Source organism: Buteo buteo, chromosome 11, assembly GCF_964188355.1.
Source record: "Buteo buteo chromosome 11, bButBut1.hap1.1, whole genome shotgun sequence".
Classification (NCBI taxonomy): domain Eukaryota; kingdom Metazoa; phylum Chordata; class Aves; order Accipitriformes; family Accipitridae; genus Buteo; species Buteo buteo.
Window position 1 is genome coordinate 3,051,329 of NC_134181.1, and position 21,808 is coordinate 3,073,136.

Sequence of the window (21,808 nt, forward strand, 5' to 3'; positions counted from 1 at the left end):
TCCCGCCGTGCTCGGCCAGTGCCAGCAGGTCCCCGTCACGCGGTGCCAGCCAGGCCGGCTGCGCTGGCAGCGCCGGGCTTTGCCGGTGCCCGACATCTGCGCGGCGGCAGGCGACGAGCCCGGGAGGTGGCCGGGGGCCAGCGGCAAGCGGCCAGGTGCTGCCCAGGCACCCGGCACCGCTAATTGCGGCTCCCCGCCGTGCAAGCGGACCCAGGCGAATGGATGGCCCGTTTTGGGGAAAGGGGGGGCACCTGCCCTGAACCTGGGTGATTTTTTTTGGGGGGGGAAGCAGAGGAGCGTGCCTGCATCCCCTGATTGACAGGGGCTTGCTCACCCCCATCGCCGAGTGCTTAAGCAGCGCGGGCTCATCCAGCCGGCTCTGCCGCCAGCTCCCTTTGTTATTTTTGGGTATCCAGGGGATTAGCGCGGCTCATCGAGGATAATAAGGAGCGGATCGCGGGGCGGCACAAAGGCGAGTGCCCGCCGCAGCCTCTTTTTCCCCGTCCCCTCCTCCCACCCCAAACCGGAGAGGAGACGGCAAGGTCACCCCGAACCACCTGCAGCCGGGGGATACTCCATCCTCATCATCCTCATCCCCATCCCGGGGCTGCCCGCATCCAGCGTGGAGGGAGAGGGACCGATCCCCGGCAGGGCAGGCGATGCTTTGCCGCCGGTGGTGACACGGTGCCGGGGCGGCGGATGGCGTCGCTGAGCTGAACTCGTTGCTCCGTGCACGGAGGTCCGGGGCGCTGGAGCGGAAAAGCGTTAAATGCACAGCTTGGGCGCATGAAATATTTATCCCGCTAACGGGCTGGCTCCGGCCCCGGCTGTCGGAGGAGGGTTGCACCGGGGTGCTTGCCCTTGCTGCGGGGAGAGCAGGGATGTGCCAGGACCGATGGGCTCTGCTGTCCCCACGGTGGGCAGCAGTGGGGGGGGCGTGGGGTTGAGCCTGGGGTCCCCTGCTCGGCACCCCGGGGATGCAGCCGCATCCCTGCTCAACCTGCCCGGGAGCAGCCTTAACTCTGCCCCTCCATCCCTCGGGGTGGTGGCACAGGAGGGGACGAGCGTGGCAGCCCCATGTGCAGAAACCCCTCCATGTGGCCCTAACCGGCGTGTTTCTCCCCCAAAAGCAGCCCGGTACCGGGGTGCGGCTGGCTTTCCGGCAGCGGTGCCGGTTCCTCACCTCTCTGGTCCTCTCCTCTCCCCACAGGTCGGGATCGAGCCGCCACGAGCCAAGTGGCCGGGAGCCAGGGCAGCACTTCGGCGGACCCCCGCCGCTCATCTCCCCCAAGCCCCAGCACCACCCCGTCACCACATCCCTCTGGAACCCCGTCTCGCTGATGGAGAGCCCCCCCGACCCCCCCCGGCGCCTCCCCGAGCCCCATGCCCTCCACGGCCACCCGGCCCCCTTCGAGCCCAGCCGTCAGGGCATCCCGCTGGTGAAGGTGGAGAGGGTCTTCTGCCCCGAGAAGCTGGAGGAGGGGGCGAGGAAGAGGGATGCTCTGGAGAAATATCCCCCAGCACGGGAGTCCGGTGCCCCGGAGCACGGGAGCTTCACCCACGCTCCCTTCCTAGCCGAGCTGGAAAAGTCCACGCAGAGCATCCTAAGCCAGCAAAGACCCCCAGCCGCCCCCTTCGTCGAGGCCACCAAGCCCAGCTCGCCCTACCGGCCCCCCCCTCCCCGCGCCCAGGACCCCATGTACATCTACGACGAGTTCGTGCAGCAGCATCGCAGGCTGGTCAGCAAACTCGACCTGGAGGAGCGCCGGCGGAGGGAAGCCCGCGAAAAAGGTGAGACGCCGGGTTTGCACCGCGCTGAGGAACGCCCCCCCCCCCAAACCCGCCGCACCGGCACCGGGATTTGGCGGTGGCGGGGGCGGCTGGTGGGTCTCCTGGGGATGCCAGCAGCCCGCGATGCAAATGCTCCCACAAGCCAAGCGGCTCGGTAAATCCTCCGCTCTAGACATGCCCAATTAATAAATGATGAGCTGAGGCTAATAAGCGGGCTTTAAATATTAATGGGACTGCGCGAGTGGGGATAAGAACAGCGGTGAGGAGGAGACGGAGTGCTTGGCGGGGGGGGGACACAGGCGGTGCCATCCCCCCCTCCAGCAGGGATGGGGGGGGCCTCGGCCACAGCCTCCCCCCCAGCAGTGCCCCATTAACCCGCCTGTTGAGCCCCTGCCACCCATCCCAAAGTGATGCTGAGCCACGCAGGGGTGGGCGATGCCCTCCAGGGTCCCACAGCTGGCAGAGGGGGGGGACGGGGCTCTTTTGGGTTACACCCCTCGCCCCCCTGGGACCCACATCGGACCCCCGCCAGCATCCCACCTTGCTGCACCAGCACCCTGCTGCATCCCCGTCCCGAGGAGGGTCCCAGCAGGTTTCCCAGCAGTTCCCCGGGGTTCCCACGGTCTCCCCAGTCTCACGCCAGCCTCTCCCCGTCCCCAGGTTACTATTACGACCTGGACGACTCCTGCGACGACAGCGACGAGGAGGAGGTGCGGGCCCATCTCCGCTGCGTGGCCGAGCAGCCCCCGCTGAAGCTGGACACGTCCTCCGAGGTACAGCCGGCACTCGCTGTCCCCTGTCCCCCCCCGTCCCCCAGGGGAGCAGCCCCTCCTCGGCCACCATCTCCCAGTGCTGCGGTGCAGCCACCATTCCCGGTCGGCTGCAGAGGCACCAGGGGGTCAGGGATGGGGACGGAGATGAGGATGAGGATGGGGACCGGTCTGGGGGTGACCCTGCTCTGCTCTCCCCCCCTCGGTGCCCCAGAAGCTGGAGTTCCTGCAGCTCTTCGGCCTCACCACGCAGCAACAGAAGGAGGAATTGCTGAGCCAGAAGCGGCGCAAACGCCGGCGGATGCTGCGGGAGAGGAGCCCCTCGCCGCCGACGGTGCAGAACAAGCGCCGCACGCCCTCCCCGCGCCTCCCGCTCTCCACCCGCTACAGCCCCGACGAGATGAACAACAGCCCCAACTTCGAGGAGAAGAAGCGCTTCCTCACCATCTTCAACCTCACGCACATCAGTGCCGAGAAGAGGAAAGGTAAAACAGCCATGCCCCGTGCACGCTCGGGGCCGGCTCTGGCTCAGGGGGTCCCCGCTCCCTGGTTTGGGGGGGGTGCCGTGGGGCTGGGGGGGACGGTCCCGCCTGGGGCCGTGAGCTTGCTCTGCTGAGCAGAGGCTACACTAAACCTCAGCTTCCCATGCCGCAGACAAGGAGAAGCTGGTAGAGATGCTCCAGGCCATGAAGCAGAAGACCACGCCGGCCGCCGTGGTGGTGAAGAGCTCCCCACGGGACAGCCCCAGCGGCCCCGCCATCGGTAAGCACCCCTGGTCCTTCCCCGGCTCTCAGCTCGGGAGCATCCCCTGCCCGGCACGATGCGGGGGGCACGGTTTTGCCTTGGGGGGGGACACATGGAGCCCTGCTGGCAGCCGACTCTGCTCTTCCTCTGCCCAAAGAGCCACTGGTGCCGCCGCTCCCGCTGGATCCGGATAAACCCGTGGGCATCGCTGTCTCCGTGCCGGAGGCGCAGAAGACGGTGGAGCCCGGCAGGTTAGACCAGCTGAGACCCCAGGAGCTACCGAGGGCTAAGGAATCGGCCACCGCGCCGGCAGAGAAGCCCCGGCTGAGCGATGGGCATCCCGGGAAGAAGGCACTCAGCATCCTCAGCTACGTCAGGGGTCCCCTTCCCAAGGACATCCCGGTGCCGCTGTCCCACAGCATGAACGGCAAGAGCAAGCCTTGGGAGCCCTTCATCGCCGAGGAGTTCGCCCATCAGTTCCACGAGTCGGTGCTGCAGTCCACCCAGAAGGCGTTGCAGAAGCACAAAGGTAAGGGCAGGGATGTGGGGAGCAGGTTGGGTGCCATGGGGGGGTAACATCCCTGTGGGGTGGGAGACGCCTTCATCCCCCCCGCTGGGGTTTGGCACCACCAAGGGCGCGAAATCCACTGACAACCTCGTTGCTGGAACATCCCAGAAGCTCATCGATGAAGATAAATATAAGGTGCTGGGATAATATGGCTCCATTCCCCCCAAACTCATTAAGCAAGAAAAATGAAGTTACTCCAGTGCACGGGGGTGATGAAAACCCCCAGAAGATGCTGCAGCCCCCCAAAAAGGGCCTGGGGAGGAGGAAATGAATACCTTGAGGGGGGCATCTTTCTCAATGCAGCCTCAGGGAGGGCAGCAGTGGGGTGGGCAATGTGGGGGATATGGGGGAGGGGGGGCGGGCAGGGGGCTGACGCTCAGTTCCCGCAGGGGGGACGGCGGCGTTGACGGCGGAGCAGAACCACAAGCTCGACACCTCCATCCACTACAACATCCCCGAGCTGCAGGCGTCCAGCCGCCTGGCTGCCCCACCGCACAACGGCACGGCCGAGGGGCCGCTGCCCCACCGGGCGCTGCCCCCGCTGCCCCATGACTCGGCCTCCGAGGAAGAGGAGGAGGAGGAGGAGGAAGAGGAGGAAGAGTACCCCAGGCCCAAGTGGCAAGGGATCGAGGCAATTTTTGAAGCTTACCAGGAACATATAGAAGGTAGAGGATGGGGGGGGGGGGCAGGGAGGGTAAACCCTCACTTTGTGCCTCAGTTTCCCCGAGTGAAACCACTCCACGCCTCGACCAGGCGTCTCTGGCTCCCACTGGGGTGGGATAGGGAGGTGCTTGAGGCTATGAAAGCAACAGGCGCTGGTGAAAATTGATGTATACGTGAAAAATTCATGTATTCACAGCTGCCCAGCGTCCTCCCCAGCAGGACCTGGCGGTTCCCCGTGGGCAATGCAGGGGCTGGGGATGCTCTGGGACGCTGGAGGCAATCGCCGCTGGCTGGACAGAGCCTCGCGCGGGGCTGGCATCCTCGGCGACGGCACGGCGGTGTTCGGGCATGGTCCTGTGCCGTGCACGGAGCCGACGCTCACCCTCTCTCTCCTTTGGGATTTGCAGAACAAAACCTGGAGCGCCAAGTGCTGCAGACCCAGTGCCGGCGGCTGGAAGCCCAGCACTACAGCCTGAGCCTGACGGCAGAGCAGCTTTCGCACAGCATGGCGGTGAGTGGGGCCACGGCACCCGGCTTCTGCGAGGCACCCAAATCCTCCCGGAGCACACCCATCCACCTAGCAGTGCCCCTTCCCCTGCAATACCCCATTCCCTGCAATTCCCCATCCCCTGCAATACCCCATTCCCAGCAGTGCCCTCCACCCAGGCACCCCACATCCCACCCCGTGGAGCATCCAGGCGAGCCCAGCATCCCACGAGGGATGCCATCCCCACAGCCCTGGCCCGGAGGCTGCCCGTCGCCTGCCCTGACTGTGTCTTCTCACCTTCACCGCTTGCAGGAATTAAGGACCCAGAAGCAGAAGATGGTCTCGGAGCGCGAGCGCCTGCAAGCCGAGCTGGATCACCTGCGGAAGTGCCTTGCCTTGCCTGCAATGCAGTGGTCTAGGGGTTATTTCAAGGGGTATCCCAGGTGACGCTCCTTGGGCTAGGCCGAACATATAGTCTAGAAATAATAATCTATTTTATTACCTTGAATATTTAATATTTTTCACTGGGAGGTTTGAAGCTAAAAAAATAAAATTAAAAAAAAAACAAAAAAAAACAAAAAAACAAAACGAAACAAACAAACGAAAAAAAAAATCACGGAGAATGTGCCATGCATGAAGCAAAGGAGCACGGGAGCCGGGAGCCCACCCGACAGCGAGCAGACCCCATCCCGTCCCCTCCCGCGCCGCTGGCCCTCTGCAAGCAACCGCCAGCCCAGCTCGGGCTCTCCTCCCTGGGGACAGGGTGCTGCGGCCCCCCCCCTCCACCCACCCACACTTTATAGCGCTCATTTTTTGGTTTTTTTTTTGTTTTTTTTTTTTTTTTTAATTAAATTACAATTAAAGACTCCACCGACAACACTAAGGCCGGAGGAGCCCCGTGGGGCCAGGTGCAGGACGGCCGGCCAGCAGCCGCCGATCCCCCACTCCCTGGCACGGCACCGGGAGCCTCCCCCCCCCCCCACCCCGGGGCTTTCCACTGGAAATGCACTTCGCTATAAAACAATAAAGTCAATAAACTGGTTGAAGGTACCTTTTTGTTCCTGTTTGGCGGGGAAGGGGCACGAAACACGCGCCGGCAGTGGGCCCCGGCGGGGTTACCTTGTCAGAGCTAGTCACCCTGGTTTTGCGATTTAAAAGTCAAAAAAAGGTGCTTCAGCCTTGTACTGTGTATATATATTAAAAAAAAAAAAAGTTTTGTATGTTTTTATTACTTTAATTATTGTTATAAAAAGCTTGCCTTTTTTTTTAATATGTTTCTGCTTTTTTTTTTCTTTTTTTTCCTTCCCCCCCCCCCCTCCCCTTTTTATTTTCTTTCTTTTTTGGCAAAAGGATTAACTCGCTTTTAGTGTTTGTACTGCTGCTGGTCAGGACAGAAAAGATACTGAAGTGTTTTAAAAGAATTTAAAAACAGGAAAAAAATAAATCCCCTTTTCCAGCGGGGCAGGTGCTGTCCCACCGCCAATCCCTCGAGAACCCAGAGCTGAGCCCTTCCACTGTGCTCAACCTCCTGTGGTTTGGGTTTTTTTTTTTTCCCTTTTTCTTTGGTTTCTGGGTCTTTTTCTGGTCCCTCTGGGCAGTTGTTGTGGGTGTCGTGGTGCTGGGTGGTTTGTCAGCCTCGCGCGGGCTCCATCTGCCAAATTAAAAATACAGAGCAGTTGCGCCGAGAGGGCTGGAGGGTTTGGGGGACGGGTGGCATTGGGGTGTCCTTACTCCCCCCCAAAATACGGAGACAATCAGAGCGGCGCTAAGGCAGTTTGGGCAGGGGGAGCTGGGGTTTGCCCGCGGGGTCCGCGGCTTGGCATGGGGTTGGTGGCACCACGGGGACAAGCTGGGTCGAGTTCTCCCTGCCCGTACCTCGTGCCCGCCGGCGGGCAGGAGCTGCCTGCGGCTCGCTGCCGGCAGCGCCGGGCCGGGGTGGCAGGTTCAGGCTTGGCACCACACGGTGCCATTTTTAGCCACTTTCTAATCATCACGTGCCGCAGCTCCCCGGGGAGGCTTTTTTTTTTTTTTTAATTTTTTAAATTATTTATTAATTTTTTAAATTCACCACGAGACAAGCTCATGTCTACGGGAAAAGGTGACCTCTGCTTTCTGCTTTAAATTCCCTTGTTGCACTCGCAAAGAAAGCATTAACCCCCCCCCTACTCCTCCCCCCCCCACACTCCCCGGTCTCCCATTGGCTTCACCAAAAAAAAGCTGTGCAAGATTAAAAAGCAAAATGCCCTTGTGACAGAAATTAGTTTAATCTTTTTTAAATCCCCAATTGCATCGCCAGCCTCTGGCCTAGCCGCTGCCAACTCCAGGCTTCACAATGAATTTTAACACGGCAAAATACGCTTGCTGCTCGACTCGCTTTTTCCCTTCCCGTGTGCTGGGGCGGGGTGGGGGGGGGAGAAGAAGCCAGGGATGGAAAATCATCAGCAATTTATCCCTCACCGCCACCGTGCCGCGATGAGGCTGTGGGCAGGAGCCTGACTGGGATGTAGCCTCGCTTCGTAGCAGCTCCTATACTGAGACTTTTCCCCCCCTCACCAGCCCACAATCACGTTTTTTGGACCAATTTTGCAGAATTATTCCCCCCGGGGCCATGGCGAGCGGTCATGTCTGTTTGTACGTACCCCATGCAGAATCGCTCGAGCAGCTGCGCCAGAGCCTGGGAGGGCTGCGAGGAGGGAAAGGCAAGGCAGAGCCCGCTGGGGGCAGTTCAGATGCTGTGAAAGAAAACAAAACAAAAAAACCCCCAAAAGGAGATTAAAAAAAAAAACAACAAACCTAAACATGTTCTAAGTGTACTTGTTTGAATTAATTGTAATGTAATATATTATTTGTTGAATGTAGTAATTAGGTATTTATGAATATATGGCTGTAATTTCTGAAAACATCCAAAAAAAAAATAAACTCTTCCACAATGACGGCAAAGGATTCTTTCTCCCCCACCGGCGATGGGAAAGCAGCCCTGCTCCGAGCATCCCCCAGCCTCGCCGAGGGCAGCTCCTGCCATCGTCACCTTGTCAGAGCCCTTTGCTCGCAGCCGACCGCAGCTGCCTGCGGGCAGCGCTGGGGGAAGCGGCCGAGGCAGGCAGGGCACAGATGGCAGGCAGGAGCAGCGCAGAGGCTGGCCCAGATGCTCGGGGAAGGGCACCGCTCGCGGCTTGCCACCGTTGGGTTCAAGCCGGCATTTCCCCCTCGCCCGTAATAATTACATCTGCCATCAACGCAGCCCCACGCCAGCGAGGATCCTGCCCTTGCCTGTCGGTCTGCCGCAGGGAAACGGGGCCGGAGCCAAAGGAGGAAAGCTGCGGGTTTTTCCAAGCATTGTTTAACCCATGTATGCTTGACACACAGCGTGCGACGGAACACAGGGACTAATTTGATGCTGTTCACTCAGCTGCAATTATTATTTTTTTATTATTATTTTTTTATACACACATTTTCAGATTAAAAAAAAAATAAATCAAGACATATGATATTACAAGACAGCCTGGCTTTGGAGAGGGAAAACCGTTTTCTTTTGTCCTTCTCCAAAGAGCAGATGGATCTGCTTCCCAGCTGATCTCCCCAGCAGAGTAGCAGACACCTCTCATTGCCGGCACATCTTCCCCCTTTTCAAGGCGTTGAGAAAATTCATGGCGAAGCACCGCCTAGAAATTTATTGCTTTCAAGCCAGTGTGTGGCCTGTGCTGCCCTCAGAAGTTCCCTCTATGAAGTACACCCACACTCTCCAGGGCGGAGAGATTTGCCTGACATCATTAGACAGCAGCCTAGCGCTGGCAAGCCACCACCTGCACCAAGCAGATCTCTGAACCCAAGCGAGAGGCCCACCTCTGCACAGAGGGAAGGCGTAGGAGCTACCGTGCGGGGATGCTCCCGTGCTGCCGGCAGCTCCGGAGCAATTCCCATCCGGCTGTGAGGCTGCCTGCTCTCTCTCCCCTGCCTGCGTGGAAGGGGAACCCCTGCCTGCGCACAGCTGCTGCCGAGGAGGGGTTGAACGCAGCTGAGGGGAGATGAAGCTTGGGTGGTTTTGGGAGAGCTGTGCAGGGAGGTGGAGGCTGGCCAGATGAAGGTCCAAGGGTGAGGAGCGGAGCCTGCTCTCTCTTCCAGTGCCCTCTCCTGGGAGGTTTGAAGGTTGGCCTGGCTAGTACCTCAGAAATCCTGAGAGTGGGCACTCTCGCCAGGCTGAAGGTTAGTCCGGAGCTTGTACATGTGATCTAAGGCTTGAGTAAGGAAAGTCCCGGTCGTGTTGATCTCCATCAAGGTTAAGTTATCCAGCTAAAAAACAAAATAACAGAATCTGGGGAAACAGCTCTGTCACAGCGGAGGATGAGGAACTCGGAAAGCAGCTCTGCAGCCCACGCTTTTCCTTCAGTGACACCCCAAGGGACCGGCCCAGCTGCCACCCCCGGTCAAGAGAAGCACAGGAGCAACGAGAGCACTATTTCCATAAGGCACGGGGAGCTGCAACCAGCCCATAAAGCGAGGTTTCAGCATATGGCTTTAGTTCCCAACTGACGTACCCACAACCCAGGAAAAACATGCCCCAACCAGCATTTTCACGAGCAGCTCTCATCAGTCACAAGCCCACACAATCGCACGGCATCTGGAATCCTCCCAGCACAGAGCTGGCAAACCTCTCCCTGCGCGTCCCCGCCGCACCTTGGCGTGAGCCTCCTGCTGCCTGACAAAGCTGTCCGCAGACAGCCGCAGCTTGGCTATCCGGGTGTCCCAGGTATCCTTCACCAGCGTTCGAATCTCATCGGCTTTGGGGATGTTGTCTGAGGCGCTAGAGGAGGAGAGAGAGGATCAGAACAGGCTGCGAGGGACTCGTATGTTATGTCACCGGCGTAAGTAATGTTGGCAGTTCTTCAGCCCTCTGAGGCATCAGCAGAGCAGTTTGCTATAGAGGAAAAAACCTGCAACTCAACATTAAAATCCAGCCTGGTACTTCTGCTGCTGGGATTTCTGGGATAGTTTATTTACCCAGGAATGCTCAGCTCTGATGCAGCATCTGGTTCTCACTAGAATCCTTCTGCTCTTTAATTGCCCAGCTGGTACAAGGTACACAGAGGGCCAATAACCCGGCCAAAGTCACAGGCAGCCAGGGAATTGAAAGGACTCGGCTGCGATTAGAGCCCCAGCTCTGTGCTCTTGTGGCTCTATCAGGGAGTATTAAGTTGAAAGGACTGTACGATTTGTGCCACATCCTCCCATTAAGCCAATTCAGCGCTGCCATAAGGACCTCAAGAGATCAGATCAATTCACATGGACAGAGCTGTCAGGGTTATTCTAGCGTGAGGGAAGGAGCCGCACGCCAAGAGCGTCATCTCCAGAGGAAAAGCCAGTGCTTAAATGACCACCCCACCGTAATCGAGGGCTTAAAGTCAGAAGAGCCTGCGCTGAGAAAAATACCAGCCAGCACATTTTACAAGTGAAATGCCTCAGCAGGCAGGAGTTCAGACTCAGAATATCCCTGGTCTCCTGCTTCTCAGGCTGAGGAAAGAGGAGCTTTCCTCCTGAAGGAGAGCCAAGGAAGAAGCCTGGAGGGTTTAGGCTGCTGAACAGATTGCAGCCATGGAACGTGTTGCCGATCCTCAAGGCCTCTACGCTTTGCTGCCGCTCAATAAAGCGGCACAGCCCCAATTATCAGGCCACAGAACAAGCAATCCCCAAGTTACTGAAATGCGAAGTTACCATGAGAAAACTGCTGCAACGAGATCTTGGCACGCTGTGAAATAAACCTCCATTAACTCTCACTTTCCCACCGCCCTCTGGGGTTGCTGCCAACGAAAGCTTGAAAAATTGTCTATGCAAGCATGTACTCGGGCGGAAACTGTTACAATACATTTCCTACTTACTAGTTTAACAGCAGCTTTGTGAGTTCCATATAATAGGGACTGGGCATCGGAGTGAAGGTGTCCTCTTTACGTTCCCGGTCCCGGATTTCCTCCAGTTTTTCTAAAATACAACCAGGAATGGTCAGTCATTGCCTGACCTTCAATGTTCCAGGCACATTTTTACTCCCAGGAAAACCCACGTGCTATTTCTGTAGGACCAACTCTATGTCCAAGTGTGAATCAACATGCGGGCAGAAAAAGGCTTCTGTAACGAAGCACACAAGGATGCTGACAGGGACATCGAAGCCGTGCTTAGTGCACCGTGCCAGGAGGCTGGAACTACACCAGCTTCATCCCCAAAACTGATCGCCTGTCGTGATCCCACAAAGCACTTGTGCTAATTAGCATTTGTGCCCTTGAATGAATAAAGCAGAAATGCTTGGTGCAGGTCTCCCTCTTACTGCAGCTCCATTAGCGTTTACTTCTTCTCTTTCTCAGTCTCCCTTGAGATGACAAAAGGGAGGGTGCCACAATTCTCACTTTTTAGAGAGTGAGACGACCTCCCATTTCCGATGCCCTCGAGGAAAATGATTTCATGGAGTGAATGAACCATGAACTGGTGATTAACATACGTATATGCTCTCCAAGGTCTCCCTCCTCACAGAGTGTCATCTGAGGTCCTGAAAGCTCTTTCTGAACAAGGCGTGCAAGAGATGCAAGTGCTGCTCAGAAAGACCAGCGATCACTGCTGATGGTGTCAGAGCTGGGGATTCAATCTAACCCTTCCTCCTCACCAGAAGAACAGAAGTTCAATACCTGGCTTAACCGGGAAGATTACATCTCCCGTAAACATAAAGAATTCCAGTGGTGGAACATTTGATCCTTCTCTCAGAGTTACTCTGTGTTTGTTGAATTAAGCTTCCCATTAATGGTGAAAACTGAGAATTTTTTTAATTTCATGCTTCCGCTGCACCCACTGAAGCCCAGGGCCAAAGCTGCCATCCTTACCAACGTCCATCCATTCTGGAGGAATCAGCCGACACTTCTGCCTCTGCTTCAGATTAATGGCCAACCAGACAGGCACCTCCACTGGCAAGCCAGGATTGAAAGGACCCAGATCTCCCTGGAAGACGAATTGAAGGCAAGAGTAAGGCAGCAGTGAGGGCTTGGACACCGCAGAACTCGTCTGCTAATTTGGCCTCAGCCATCTCTAGAGAGCAGGAGTTTTTTTCCAGGGGATTTTGTAAAGCCTGAGTCAAATAGCATCTGAATTTCCTCCTCTCACTGCCCATAATTCTTTCTCTCAGACTTTTCCTCCTCTCCCTTGAGAAGTAATAACTAACATTTCCAGTGCATTTTCTATTTCAAAGCATTTCACAGAAGTTATAGCCAGAAATTACATCTCTCCTGGAAACGCAGCCCCCCCGGGCTCAAGCCAAGGTGCTTTCAGAGGCAGGCAGCAGCGGAGCACAGCTCGCACCACCACCGCGGCAGATCCTGACACCCGCTGCCAGACCTGGGGGCTCAACACCCAGGGCAGTCCGTCACGCCCCCCCAGCCCTCAGCCAAGGCTCAAGTGTTGGGGGCTGCACTGCTCACTGCAAAAGCACCAGAGATGGAAGGGGGACGGTGGACACAAACACACAGGACAGCACTGTCCCCTCCCAAACCTCCTGGGGGGGCTGCCCTGCCTCCTCTCCCAACCCGCTCCCCCCTTCTCCTCCCCACCTGTCCCCCCAATTCCTTCATCCCACCACCCCCATGCCACCCCAGGCTCCTTCCCCATGCCCCCCCATCCCCTCTCCCTGTCCCCAAACGCCCCAGCCCCCCCCCCCAGTACCCTCAGCCCCCTCCCCAGTCCCCTCAGCCCCCCCAGTCCCCTCAACCCCCTCCCCAGTCCCCTCAACCCCCCCTAGTCCCCTCAACCCCCTCCCCAGTCCCCTCAACCCCCTCCCCAGTCCCCTCAACCCCCTCCCCAGTCCCCTCATCCCCCTCCCCAGTCCCCTCATCCCCCTCCCAGTCCCCTCAATCCCCCCCAAGTCCTCTCAACCCCCCCCAAGTCCTCTCAACCCTCCCCCAAGTCCTCTCAACCCCCTCCCCAGTCCCCTCAACCCCTGTCCCCCAATCTCCCCAGCTCCTGCCCCTCCATCCCAATCCCCCCTACCCCCATGGCCTACCCATAAGCCCCCCCCGGCCCTGCCTCCCCCCCCCCCCCCGGCCCCCCAAGGCCTGTCCCCACCCCCCGGCCCCACCCACCCCGATGAGGTGAATCCGGTCGAGGCTGAAGTTGGGCACGATCGTCACCAGCTCCTTCTCGGCCAAGAACTCCGCCTCGGCCGGCTCCATGGCGGCGGCGGTGACGGTGGGGGGGGGCCCGGACCGGCACCGGGACCGAACCGGAAGCGGAACCGGGATCGGGCCCGCCGCGCGCCCACTCTGCTTATTGGCTGCGCGGCGCCGAGGCCCCGCCCACAGCGCCCCGCTTCCCGCCGCCGGGCGCGTTTTCGCGGTCTCCGCCTGCGGGCGGGGTCTGGCGCAGCTCGGAGCACGCTGATTGGTTTCTCGCGGGCGGCGCTGGCCGGCCATTGGTTATCACGTCGCACCCTTTTCTGATTGGCTATCCCGCTCCCGCCGCTCTCCGGCTCCAGCCCCGGGGCCGGGCCCGCCGGGGGGGGGAGGTCTGAGTCTGTCGCGAAGGGACCAATCCCGCCGCTCCCGCAGAAGCGCTCGCCCAATCAGCGCTCAGCACACTTGTTGCCGGGGCGCCGCGGGGAAGGCAGCAACGCCGCCCTCACCCGCTTCTGCCGCCCCCTGGCGGCCGGGAGGAGCAGCGCCCCGCGGGGACGGGCGTGGGGTCCCCGCGGCCGTGGGTGCTGGGGGGGGGGGGTGGTGGTGGGTGTCACCGGGTCTGCCCCGAGCCTGGGGTACCCTGGGGCGGCCCGGACCGCAGAGGGGTGAGTGGGCCGCTGCCCCTGCCCAGGGCCGCCTGCGCGCCCTCCTTCCTGCACGCGGAGCAGCGGCAGCCGTCCGTCTGTCCGTCCGGTTGTTGTCCCTGTGCAGCCACTCACCACCCACCCGTCCACACCATCATCCGCCCGTCCAGCGACCCATCCCTGCCTCCATCCATCCACGCACACGTCTGTGCCCCCGTCCGTCCGGCTACCCACGGGTCTGTCTGTCCATCCATCCACCCACCCACCTGTCCATCCATCCATCCACACATCCACTCACCCATCCTTGCCCCCATCCATCCATCTACCCACCTGTCCATCCGTCCATCTGTCCATCCATCCATTCATCCACCCACCTGTCTGCCTGTCCATCCATCCACCCACCCACCCATCCGTGCCCCCATCCATCCATCTACCCACCTGTCCATCCATCCATCCATCCATGCCTTCACTCACCCATCTACCCACCTGTCCATCCATCCATCCACCCATCCACTCACCCATCCTTGCCCCCATCCATCCATCTACCCACCTGTCTGTGCCCCCATCCATCCATCTACCCACCTGTCCATCCATCCATCCATCCATCCATGCCTCCATTCATCCACCCACCTGCCCACCCATCCACTCACCCACCCACCCATCTGTGCCCCTATCCATCCATTTACCCACTTGCCCTTCCTTCCATCCATCCACCCACCCATCCACTCACCCATCCTTGCCCCCATCCCTCCCTCCATTCATCCACACATCCATCCATCCACCCCCCCACCCATCCAGCGACCCACCCATGCCTCCATCCACCCTTCCACCCGTCCATCCACCCCCCACCCATCCAGCCATCTTCTATCCACTCATCCGTGCCTTAAAGCAGAGCCAGCCCTCCTCTTGCCATCTCTCCACGCACCGCATCATCCCTCCCTCCATCCCTCCCACGTTCAGCCCAGCCGAGGGGCCGAAGCTGCCGGTACCCGCCGCTCTGGGGGGGGGCTACAGCCCAGCTTGCGGGTCACCATGGAAACAGAGACCCCCCCCAAAGATGCCAGGTCTCCCCAATCCCCCTCCCCGACCTCCTCGGGCTCAGCCCCGGGGCACCCATGGGAGCGACCCCGACCCTTGGGGTGAGGATTGCCCCATGGGTGCCCCTAGGCTGGGATGGAGGGGGGCCAAGCCTCGGGGACCCCCCTGACCAACCCCTACCGGGGGCTGCAGGATCCCCCCCCCCCCGATCCATTAACCGAGCAGCCCCCGTGGTGCCGCCGGCACGTGCCGCAGCTCCGCCGGGCGCTCTATAAATGGCTCCGCCACGCTGCGACTCCACTTGCGTGTCTTTTGCCATCTGCTGCTGTCATTAAAAAATTAAATTTCCATCTGCTTTCACACTCCCGCCTCTCCCGCCGGCTCCTGGTGCCGCCGCTCCCCGGGAAGCATCATCGCCCCCGGCTCCTTTCCCGGGGATGCGGCCGATCCGGCGGGGCCACGAGGGCGATTTGCGGGCGACGCCGAGTTCATTTTTGCCGGTGCCGTTTGCAACCGGTTTCTCCGATCTGGGCAGAGAGGTGGGGGCTGGTGGGGCGTACCCCAATTTCAACCACCCGGCGGCACAAAGTCAGCTTCAGGGTGGTGGTGACGGGTGGTTTTTTTTTGGGGGGGGACAGCCCACCCGCCGCTCCACCGACACAGCCCGAAGGAGGCGGTGGGTGCCAAACCGGGGGGGTGCAGAGCCCCAGGGGTTTTATTCACTGGGGAGATGCCGCACGATGCCACCCCCTCCCCGGTGCTTTTAGGAAAAAAGAGAAAAAACAGTCACCGGTGTCCAAACCCACCCGTGTGATGGGTGCCCCGCGTGTCCCCGGGGAGCTCCTGGGGTGCTGGATCCGGCCAGTTTGCATCCCAGCGGCTGTGGCTCCATCCCGGTGGAGTGGGGACGGATTCCCCCTGCCCGGTCCCCGTGCTCAGCACTGGCTGCACGGCGGTGGCCCCCCCGCCCGCCGGGTCTCGCGGGACAGCATGGTCCCCGTGGGCGTGGGCGGCGTGACGATGATGGAGGGCACATGCAGGTTCTTCTCGCTTGGGGATGCCGCCGGGGTCCTGTCGTTGCCGTTCCCGCTGCTCACGCACGTCTTCAAGCCTGCAAAAATGGGGGGAGGGAGACCAAAGTGTGTGTGTGGGGAGAAGATCAGGCGTGGGGCTGCAGCATCCCCCTCCTCCCTGCCCTCCTCCGGACCCCCATGTCCAGCTCAACCCCTTACAAGCCACTAGAGAATCCACAGCCACCCCCTCCAGCAGCCAGATGCAGCCTCGCACCTCCTTCCCACCCTGGATTTTGGGGTGTCCGATAGAGGCGAATACCACAGCACACACACACACACACCCCCAGCTGCCTGCCCGGGGAGCAAATCGCTTTAATCTGCTTTTTTAATCAGGAGAAAAGCCCCGTGCGGCACAGGCAGCAGCCAGGGAGGTTTCAGTTCTTCCCGAGCAGGAAAATGCCCGGAGGGGACAGACACTGATATTTTTAATCTCTTTTTAATTAAGGATAAAGCCCTGCCTTACGTAAGGGAGCTGGAAGAGGGGGTGGGTCTTTTATTTCATTGCAGACTCCAAGCTCATCGGAGGGGTGGAGGGATATTTTGGGGCTCTGTCCTGGATTTGGGGCAGGATGGGGACTCCCTGGCTGCCTCAGTTTCCCCTCCTCAGTCACACCATGTTGGGCTGGGGGGGAGGTGTCTGTGGGACCCCCAAATCCCCCAGACCCCACACCACCAGCCCCACCTGCAATATCCCCGACACAGGGAGTGGGCACATGGGCGCAGAGCTCATTTTTGGATCACGCATCCGAAACCATCCCCGTCACAGCCAGCATCTCACGTAGGGTTTGGGCTTGGGAAAAGCCAGGGAAGAAGCAGCTCTGCATCTTAGAGAGGGATGCTCGTTAGCTCCCATCCCTAACGACCCCAAGGATGATTAATATGAGCTGCTCAGGGGTCAGCACTGGGACGCAGAGCTAATGGGAGACGCAATATCCAGCCTTCGCCCTGCTCACCCAGTGCGGCGAGGCCAGGAGCATTAAAAGCTCCCGCTTTCCTCTCTCTGCAGACATCACTGCCGCCATCCCCAGCCTAACTCCATTAAGAAAATTAAAGCTAGGGGGAAATTCCTGGGCTGGAATATCCCTGGGGGGAAGCAGAGCAATGAAGGATGAAGGATGCTCAGGGTCAGCCAGGAGCATCTCATCCGTTCCCCAAGCATCCCATCCGTGCTGGCTTTTTCCCACCTCTAAGGAAACCCCACCTGATTTGTAGAGGGATGCCATCAGTTTAGGGATGCTCCGGAGCAAAGGATGCAGGAGCAAGCCCAGGACCGGACCCTTCAGCTCTGGGGTGATGCATGAACAACAGGTCACCCGTGGGACTTGCTTAAATGCCCCCAGGATGCCAAACCACACCAGTCCTGCCCACGGCAGAAATGCCTAAAGCTCCTCCATGTACAACCATCCCCCAGATGCCTTCACAGAGCAGGAGAGACCCCAACACCCACCCCAGCCTACCTTTCAGGCAGGATAACTTGAGCCCCATGTTTTCATCCTCTTAGCGGGACCCAGGTCCCCAGCCCCGCCGCTGGTCCTCGCCGCTGGTGCTGCAAAAGAGAGGCGAGGGTTGCGGGAAGCGACGCTGGGAGGAAGGAGAGCGAACTCAATTGCTCAATAAAAGCGCGCACCTATGCGTGCGTATATATACGTGTATCTCTATAGGCGCCCGGGCATAACAGGAAGCACGGCTGCTCGGTAGCAAAAACCGCTGGTGATGTCACAGCGCTTTAGTGACTCAATCTCAGCTGCTGAGTTTTAGGAGGAACTTTTTTTGGGGAGGGGGAGAAGGAGCCTGTTGCCAGGTGGGGGTATCTCACCCCGGCTCGTCTGCTCCTGGGGCCGGTGCTGCAAATGTTTCTGGGTGAAGATGTTGCGAGCAGGAGGAATCAGGTTGTTGTTTATGAAGGCGACCGGTGCTTTGAGAGAAAACCCCGAGCCCACGCGCAGGAAATAAGAGGGATGCTCGGCTGCAGCATCGCACCCGGGGCTGCCTCCCCCGGGAGCAGCCGGGGATGCGCTGCCGGAGAGCGCGTGGTCCTGCTCCGTTTGGGCATCCCCGACCCCCTGAAGGCTTTCTGGTGGATGAACCCCCACGTGGGACATCGCTTTTTTAATCAGCTGAAAATGATTCTGGGCAAAAATCCCTTATAGTGGGAAATGTGCATCCCTCCTGCCCACAGCTGCTGGGAAAAGCTTATTGGGATGAGGGTCAGTGACTCCTTTTGGCTCTTCCAAGCTCCGAGGCCCGCAGAGAGCCAAGCAAACCCTCTGCTCTCACTGCCCGACCTCCACCATGGCTTTACTCCACCTTTCCAAGCAGCCCCGGGGTGGGCCGGCAGCAGCTGGCAAGGGGAAGCGGGAACTTGCTATCACTGGTTTTAATTCTGCATTTCTTATCAAGTCCCCGCAAGCACCCCGAGCCATGACAACCCTGCGGTCGGGAAGCCGTGCCAGGGCTGCGAGCAGAGCCCCCCCTCCCCGGACCCCCACTTTGCAGCTATCATGCTGGCTACCCAAATATCAAGAAACTTGTTTTGAGGCAAGTTCTCTGTTTTTTTGGCACCTGCCGGTGGCTCACACCGCAACGCCACACCAGCCTCTCAGGGCTGGAGAAGGGTAGTGCTGGGGACACCCAGCCCCACGGCACAGCGGGGGGGTCTCCTCTAAGAAACCGGACCCCCGTGGCCAAACCCTTGCAGGACACAGCAGCCCCCTCCCTGCCCTGCATCCCCACCACGGCCAAACACAAGTGCTTGCTTGCAGCGCCGGGATTGACGCGTGGGTAGAGAAATCCCCCATCCCGCCGGCGTTTCGGCAGAGGATTTCTGGTGGTTGGTTCTGGGGCTTCAACTTTGCTCCTCTGCCAGCACCGGGCCAAAGAAGCGTTTGCATTCCCGACGAATTCACGCTCCAAAAACTCCCAGACGCTCATCGCGAGCGTCACTAGAGCGGTGGCGCGGGGCGGGGGGGATGCTCAGCCGGCGTGTGGGGCTGGGGATGCGCCGGGGAGGGCGAGTGGGACCGAAGGCGGCCGCGGTGCTCCGAGGGGATGATACTTACCCGGTCCTAGGAGCTGGAGGCACGATGCCCGCCGTCGCATCCCACCTCCACACCGTGCTCGGCCGCTCTCGGATGCGGGAGGGGAGTGGGGGTGCGAGGCTGGGTGGGGAGTTCCCACTCAGGACCAGCCGTGCCCTGGGAGGGCGGGAGGAGGTTGCAGCCAGGCGGTTTGGGTTTTTGCAAGGTTGGTTTCTAACCTGGTTAATCAGGTTAGTGGAGTCCCGGCTCCTCCCATCCATCCCCCCCTCCAGCCCCATCCAAGCCCAGCAAAGCCCTTGGGTGATGAGGAAATGCCGCTTTACTCTCACCCCGCTGCACAATCCAGCCCGGTGCTGAGAGAGGGAAGAGCAGGAGTGCCCCTCGCCCGCAGCTGAAGCCCCTGGACCACCGAGCATCCCTACAAGCAGTCAGAGGGGCTACCAAGTGCCTTAGAAAGGCCAGTACCAGTTTGGTATCCGGGTCCCACACCCAGCTCTGGCAGGACTCTGGCATCCCTGATGTCTAGAGAGCAGCGACGCTCCCAGCCTCTGCGAGCATCTTCACCACCTCCAGCTTCCAGAAAGGGTTTTTCCCCGCTCCTGTCTGACCCGCCAGCCCAAAACCAGGAACAGCACCAGGCAGAGGGTTTCTCACCACCCCCAGGATGAGAGCTCCGGGTCGGGTACCACCCCGCTGTGAGGATGCCTGGGCGAAGGCTCTGCCTCCGGAACAGCCGCCTTTGCCTGCCTTAAAAGCAGCCAGAGGCTTTTTTCATGTTCACCTCCTCCACAATTAAGAGGCGAGGCCCCAAGACGGCTCCTTTTCAGACAGAGCTGAAAAGCAGCGGTTCACATCCAGGGCGCCGGCGTGCAGGGAATGCCGGCTGTGCATTAAACACCCCGTGGCTGCAGGCAGGAACGAAGGGAAAGCTTTGAACTTCGCCTGGAGATCGGAGCGAACTGATCCCAGGTGCTTGGGAGGTCTCTGGCGAGATCAGAGCCCCGCACACGATACCAAGCCTTGCTGGGATGGGCATAAAGGGGAGCAGGGAGGGGAAACGGGTGGTTTTGCTCCAGTTTCTGCTGGCCTGGGCCTGCCATGTTTGGTGAAAATCACAGATATGGAAAGGGCTGATTTCCTTCCCCATCTGGCTCCTCTGATTTATCGAATAGCTGAGTTATTGCAAAGCTTCAAGCTCAAGAGCCGGGCAGATGGCACAGGGGAAAGGCTGCAGCCCCAGCTGCAGGCACCGCTCCTGGACACAGAGGCCAGGGCAGACGTTTGCAACCTGTGGCTCCAGTTTTGCCCCAGAAAAACCAGATAAATTAACCGATTCATGTAGGTTTTTTGCCTGTTCAGCTGCAAAGTCCAAGAGCTAGAGGACAAGGTCTGAGCCAGGGCCTGGCAAGCCTGGTTTTTCCAGATCCTCTCCTAACCTCAGGGCACGCAGCATCCCACCAGGGACCCCTCCCCGGCAGCCCTGACGCTGCAGCACAAATCCAGTCTGAGCGGCAGGAATTCCCCCTCCACATTAGCTATTTTGACGCCTTTCTCCAAAACTACCTGTTTGCTGCCGTTGGGTGAGAACAAGCTGCCCCAAACCCAAGAGGGCTGGAACCAGCTTGGTCTGGAGCAGCAGTCCTTTGCTAAAACCGTGAGCGACCAAAAGCAATGCCTTGCTGAGGCGGGGAGGTAAACATAAACATCAGCCTGCTAAAATAACTGTGGTTAGCTCTGCGGGCTGCAGCACTGCTCCAGCTGGTGTGGCGACACCCGATAGGAACAAACACAGCATTGCACACCCCTTCCTCTCCTCCCCACAGCCTGGGAAGCAAAAACACCCTGGGGCAGGTTTGCAGGGGCACTGTGAGACCCCCCCCCACCACGCAGCCTCGTCTCTGGTCCGCATCCCTCCCAGGAGCTCCCGATGCTTGGGGCTGTGACTTGCTGAGCATCACGTCAGGGCAACTGGCCAAACCCCGGCAAGAGCCAGCTGGCCAGGGGGAGGAAGAGGATGGGTTCATAAAGCTTCCTTGGTGGGTCGGAGACCTCTCCCGGGTGAAGGCTCGTCCCTCCAGCCCAGGCAACCATCCCGGGCGGTCCTTTGATGCGGCCAGTGAACTGGTTTCCAGTTCTGGCCGTGGCTCTTCGGCAGCTGGGCTGTTCCTCTCCCCCAGGCTCAGCACTCCCCAACCCACCGGCCCCATCCTGCCCTGGTGCGGAGGAAGGCGGAGGTGGCTGAAGGACCGCTGAGGGGGCGAGGATGGAGAGCGGCCTCATAACTTCGCTGGAAGGGGACGGGCAGGGCGAGCTCACGGCTTCCCAGATGCCACAGGAACCACAGGGAGGGGGATGTATTTTGCAAACACCGGCCACAAGAAAAGCGTCGGATGAGAGCGTGGTGGAGCAGAGCCCGGAGAGGGCTGCTCTGCTGGCTCCCTTCGAAGGAGTTGCTCCTGCAAACACCAGCTGGGCTTGTTTTAGAAAAGAGGGAGGGGAAGCAGCTTTCTGGGTCACGGCGTCCCAGGATCTGCTAACGCAGGGGACACGTCACCCTGGTTCCGTGCTAACGGAGCGAGGAGGCTGCCTGCTCCAGGTCTTTTCTGACCCGTGCAGGGGAAAGGACCGGTCCCAGCCTGGCTCAGAAATTGCCCTAGAAGGGGGGAGCAGGGCCATCGCACGGGACTTACTGAAGCTGGAGGCGCTGGGAGGGGAAAAGAAACGCTCCCAGCCCCGGAACCCCACGCCGGGGGAGGCCCGCAGCCATCCAGGGCAGGCGAGCGGTACCCAGAGGGGATGCCAGGCGTGGGAAGGGAGGAGGATGTCACGAGGAGGCAGCTGAAGATGCAGG

The 21,808-nt window shown here is 59.7% G+C and overlaps 2 protein-coding genes and 1 long non-coding RNA gene across 5 annotated transcripts in view; 1 reads left to right on the plus strand and 2 right to left on the minus strand.

The window, feature by feature from the left end:
• Positions 1–6,068, plus strand: part of GSE1 (Gse1 coiled-coil protein) — a 103,045-nt gene extending 96,977 nt beyond the window's left edge. The window contains exons 10-17 of one of the 2 annotated variants that reach the window (XM_075039894.1): positions 1,211–1,791; positions 2,452–2,564; positions 2,776–3,046; positions 3,201–3,323; positions 3,463–3,834; positions 4,263–4,538; positions 4,944–5,047; positions 5,336–6,068. In XM_075039894.1, coding sequence (XP_074895995.1) covers positions 1,211–1,791; positions 2,452–2,564; positions 2,776–3,046; positions 3,201–3,323; positions 3,463–3,834; positions 4,263–4,538; positions 4,944–5,047; positions 5,336–5,470 — 1,975 coding nt within the window. In that variant the 3' untranslated portion in view covers positions 5,471–6,068. The remainder of the gene's footprint in view (positions 1–1,210; positions 1,792–2,451; positions 2,565–2,775; positions 3,047–3,200; positions 3,324–3,462; positions 3,835–4,262; positions 4,539–4,943; positions 5,048–5,335) is intronic. The other variant, XM_075039895.1, reaches the window with a different exon arrangement.
• On the minus strand, positions 4,845–13,317 carry GINS2 (GINS complex subunit 2). Of its 2 annotated transcripts, XR_012652169.1 has the most exons (9): positions 13,132–13,317; positions 11,884–11,998; positions 10,897–10,996; positions 9,698–9,824; positions 9,187–9,313; positions 7,663–7,755; positions 6,075–6,674; positions 5,321–5,423; positions 4,845–4,928 (listed from the first exon to the last, which is right to left on the minus strand). XR_012652169.1 is itself a non-coding variant. In XM_075039896.1 (5 exons), the coding sequence occupies exons 1-5, from the start codon at positions 13,219–13,221 to the stop codon at positions 9,188–9,190; spliced, it is 558 nt and encodes a 185-aa protein (XP_074895997.1). In that variant the 5' UTR covers positions 13,222–13,315; the 3' UTR covers positions 8,429–9,187. The 2 variants fall into 2 exon arrangements, 1 of the variants encoding a protein (XP_074895997.1); XM_075039896.1 differs by lacking the exons at positions 4,845–4,928; positions 5,321–5,423; positions 6,075–6,674; positions 7,663–7,755 and having other exon boundaries at positions 8,429–9,313; positions 13,132–13,315.
• A 1,855-nt stretch (positions 13,318–15,172) lies between these two features.
• LOC142036234 (uncharacterized) lies at positions 15,173–19,217 on the minus strand. The gene is made up of 3 exons (XR_012652122.1): positions 18,979–19,217; positions 17,377–17,465; positions 15,173–15,957 (listed from the first exon to the last, which is right to left on the minus strand). It is a non-coding gene; the product is annotated as an uncharacterized LOC142036234 (long non-coding RNA).
• Between the last annotated feature and the right edge of the window lie 2,591 nt (positions 19,218–21,808).

What these genes read in the sequence shown, in the direction of transcription:
- GINS2 (XM_075039896.1), bottom strand. Translation starts at nt 13,221, where the DNA reads ATGGAGCCGGCCGAGGCGGAGTTCTTGGCCGAGAAGGAGCTGGTGACG. An exon ending in TCCAGAATGGATGGACGTTG is followed by an intron (nt 10,997 to 11,883) that starts GTAAGGATGGCA and finishes GTTGTATTTTAG; the next exon opens with AAAAACTGGAGGAAATCCGG. An exon ending in ACAAAGCTGCTGTTAAACTA is followed by an intron (nt 9,825 to 10,896) that starts GTAAGTAGGAAA and finishes CTCCTCCTCTAG; the next exon opens with CGCCTCAGACAACATCCCCA.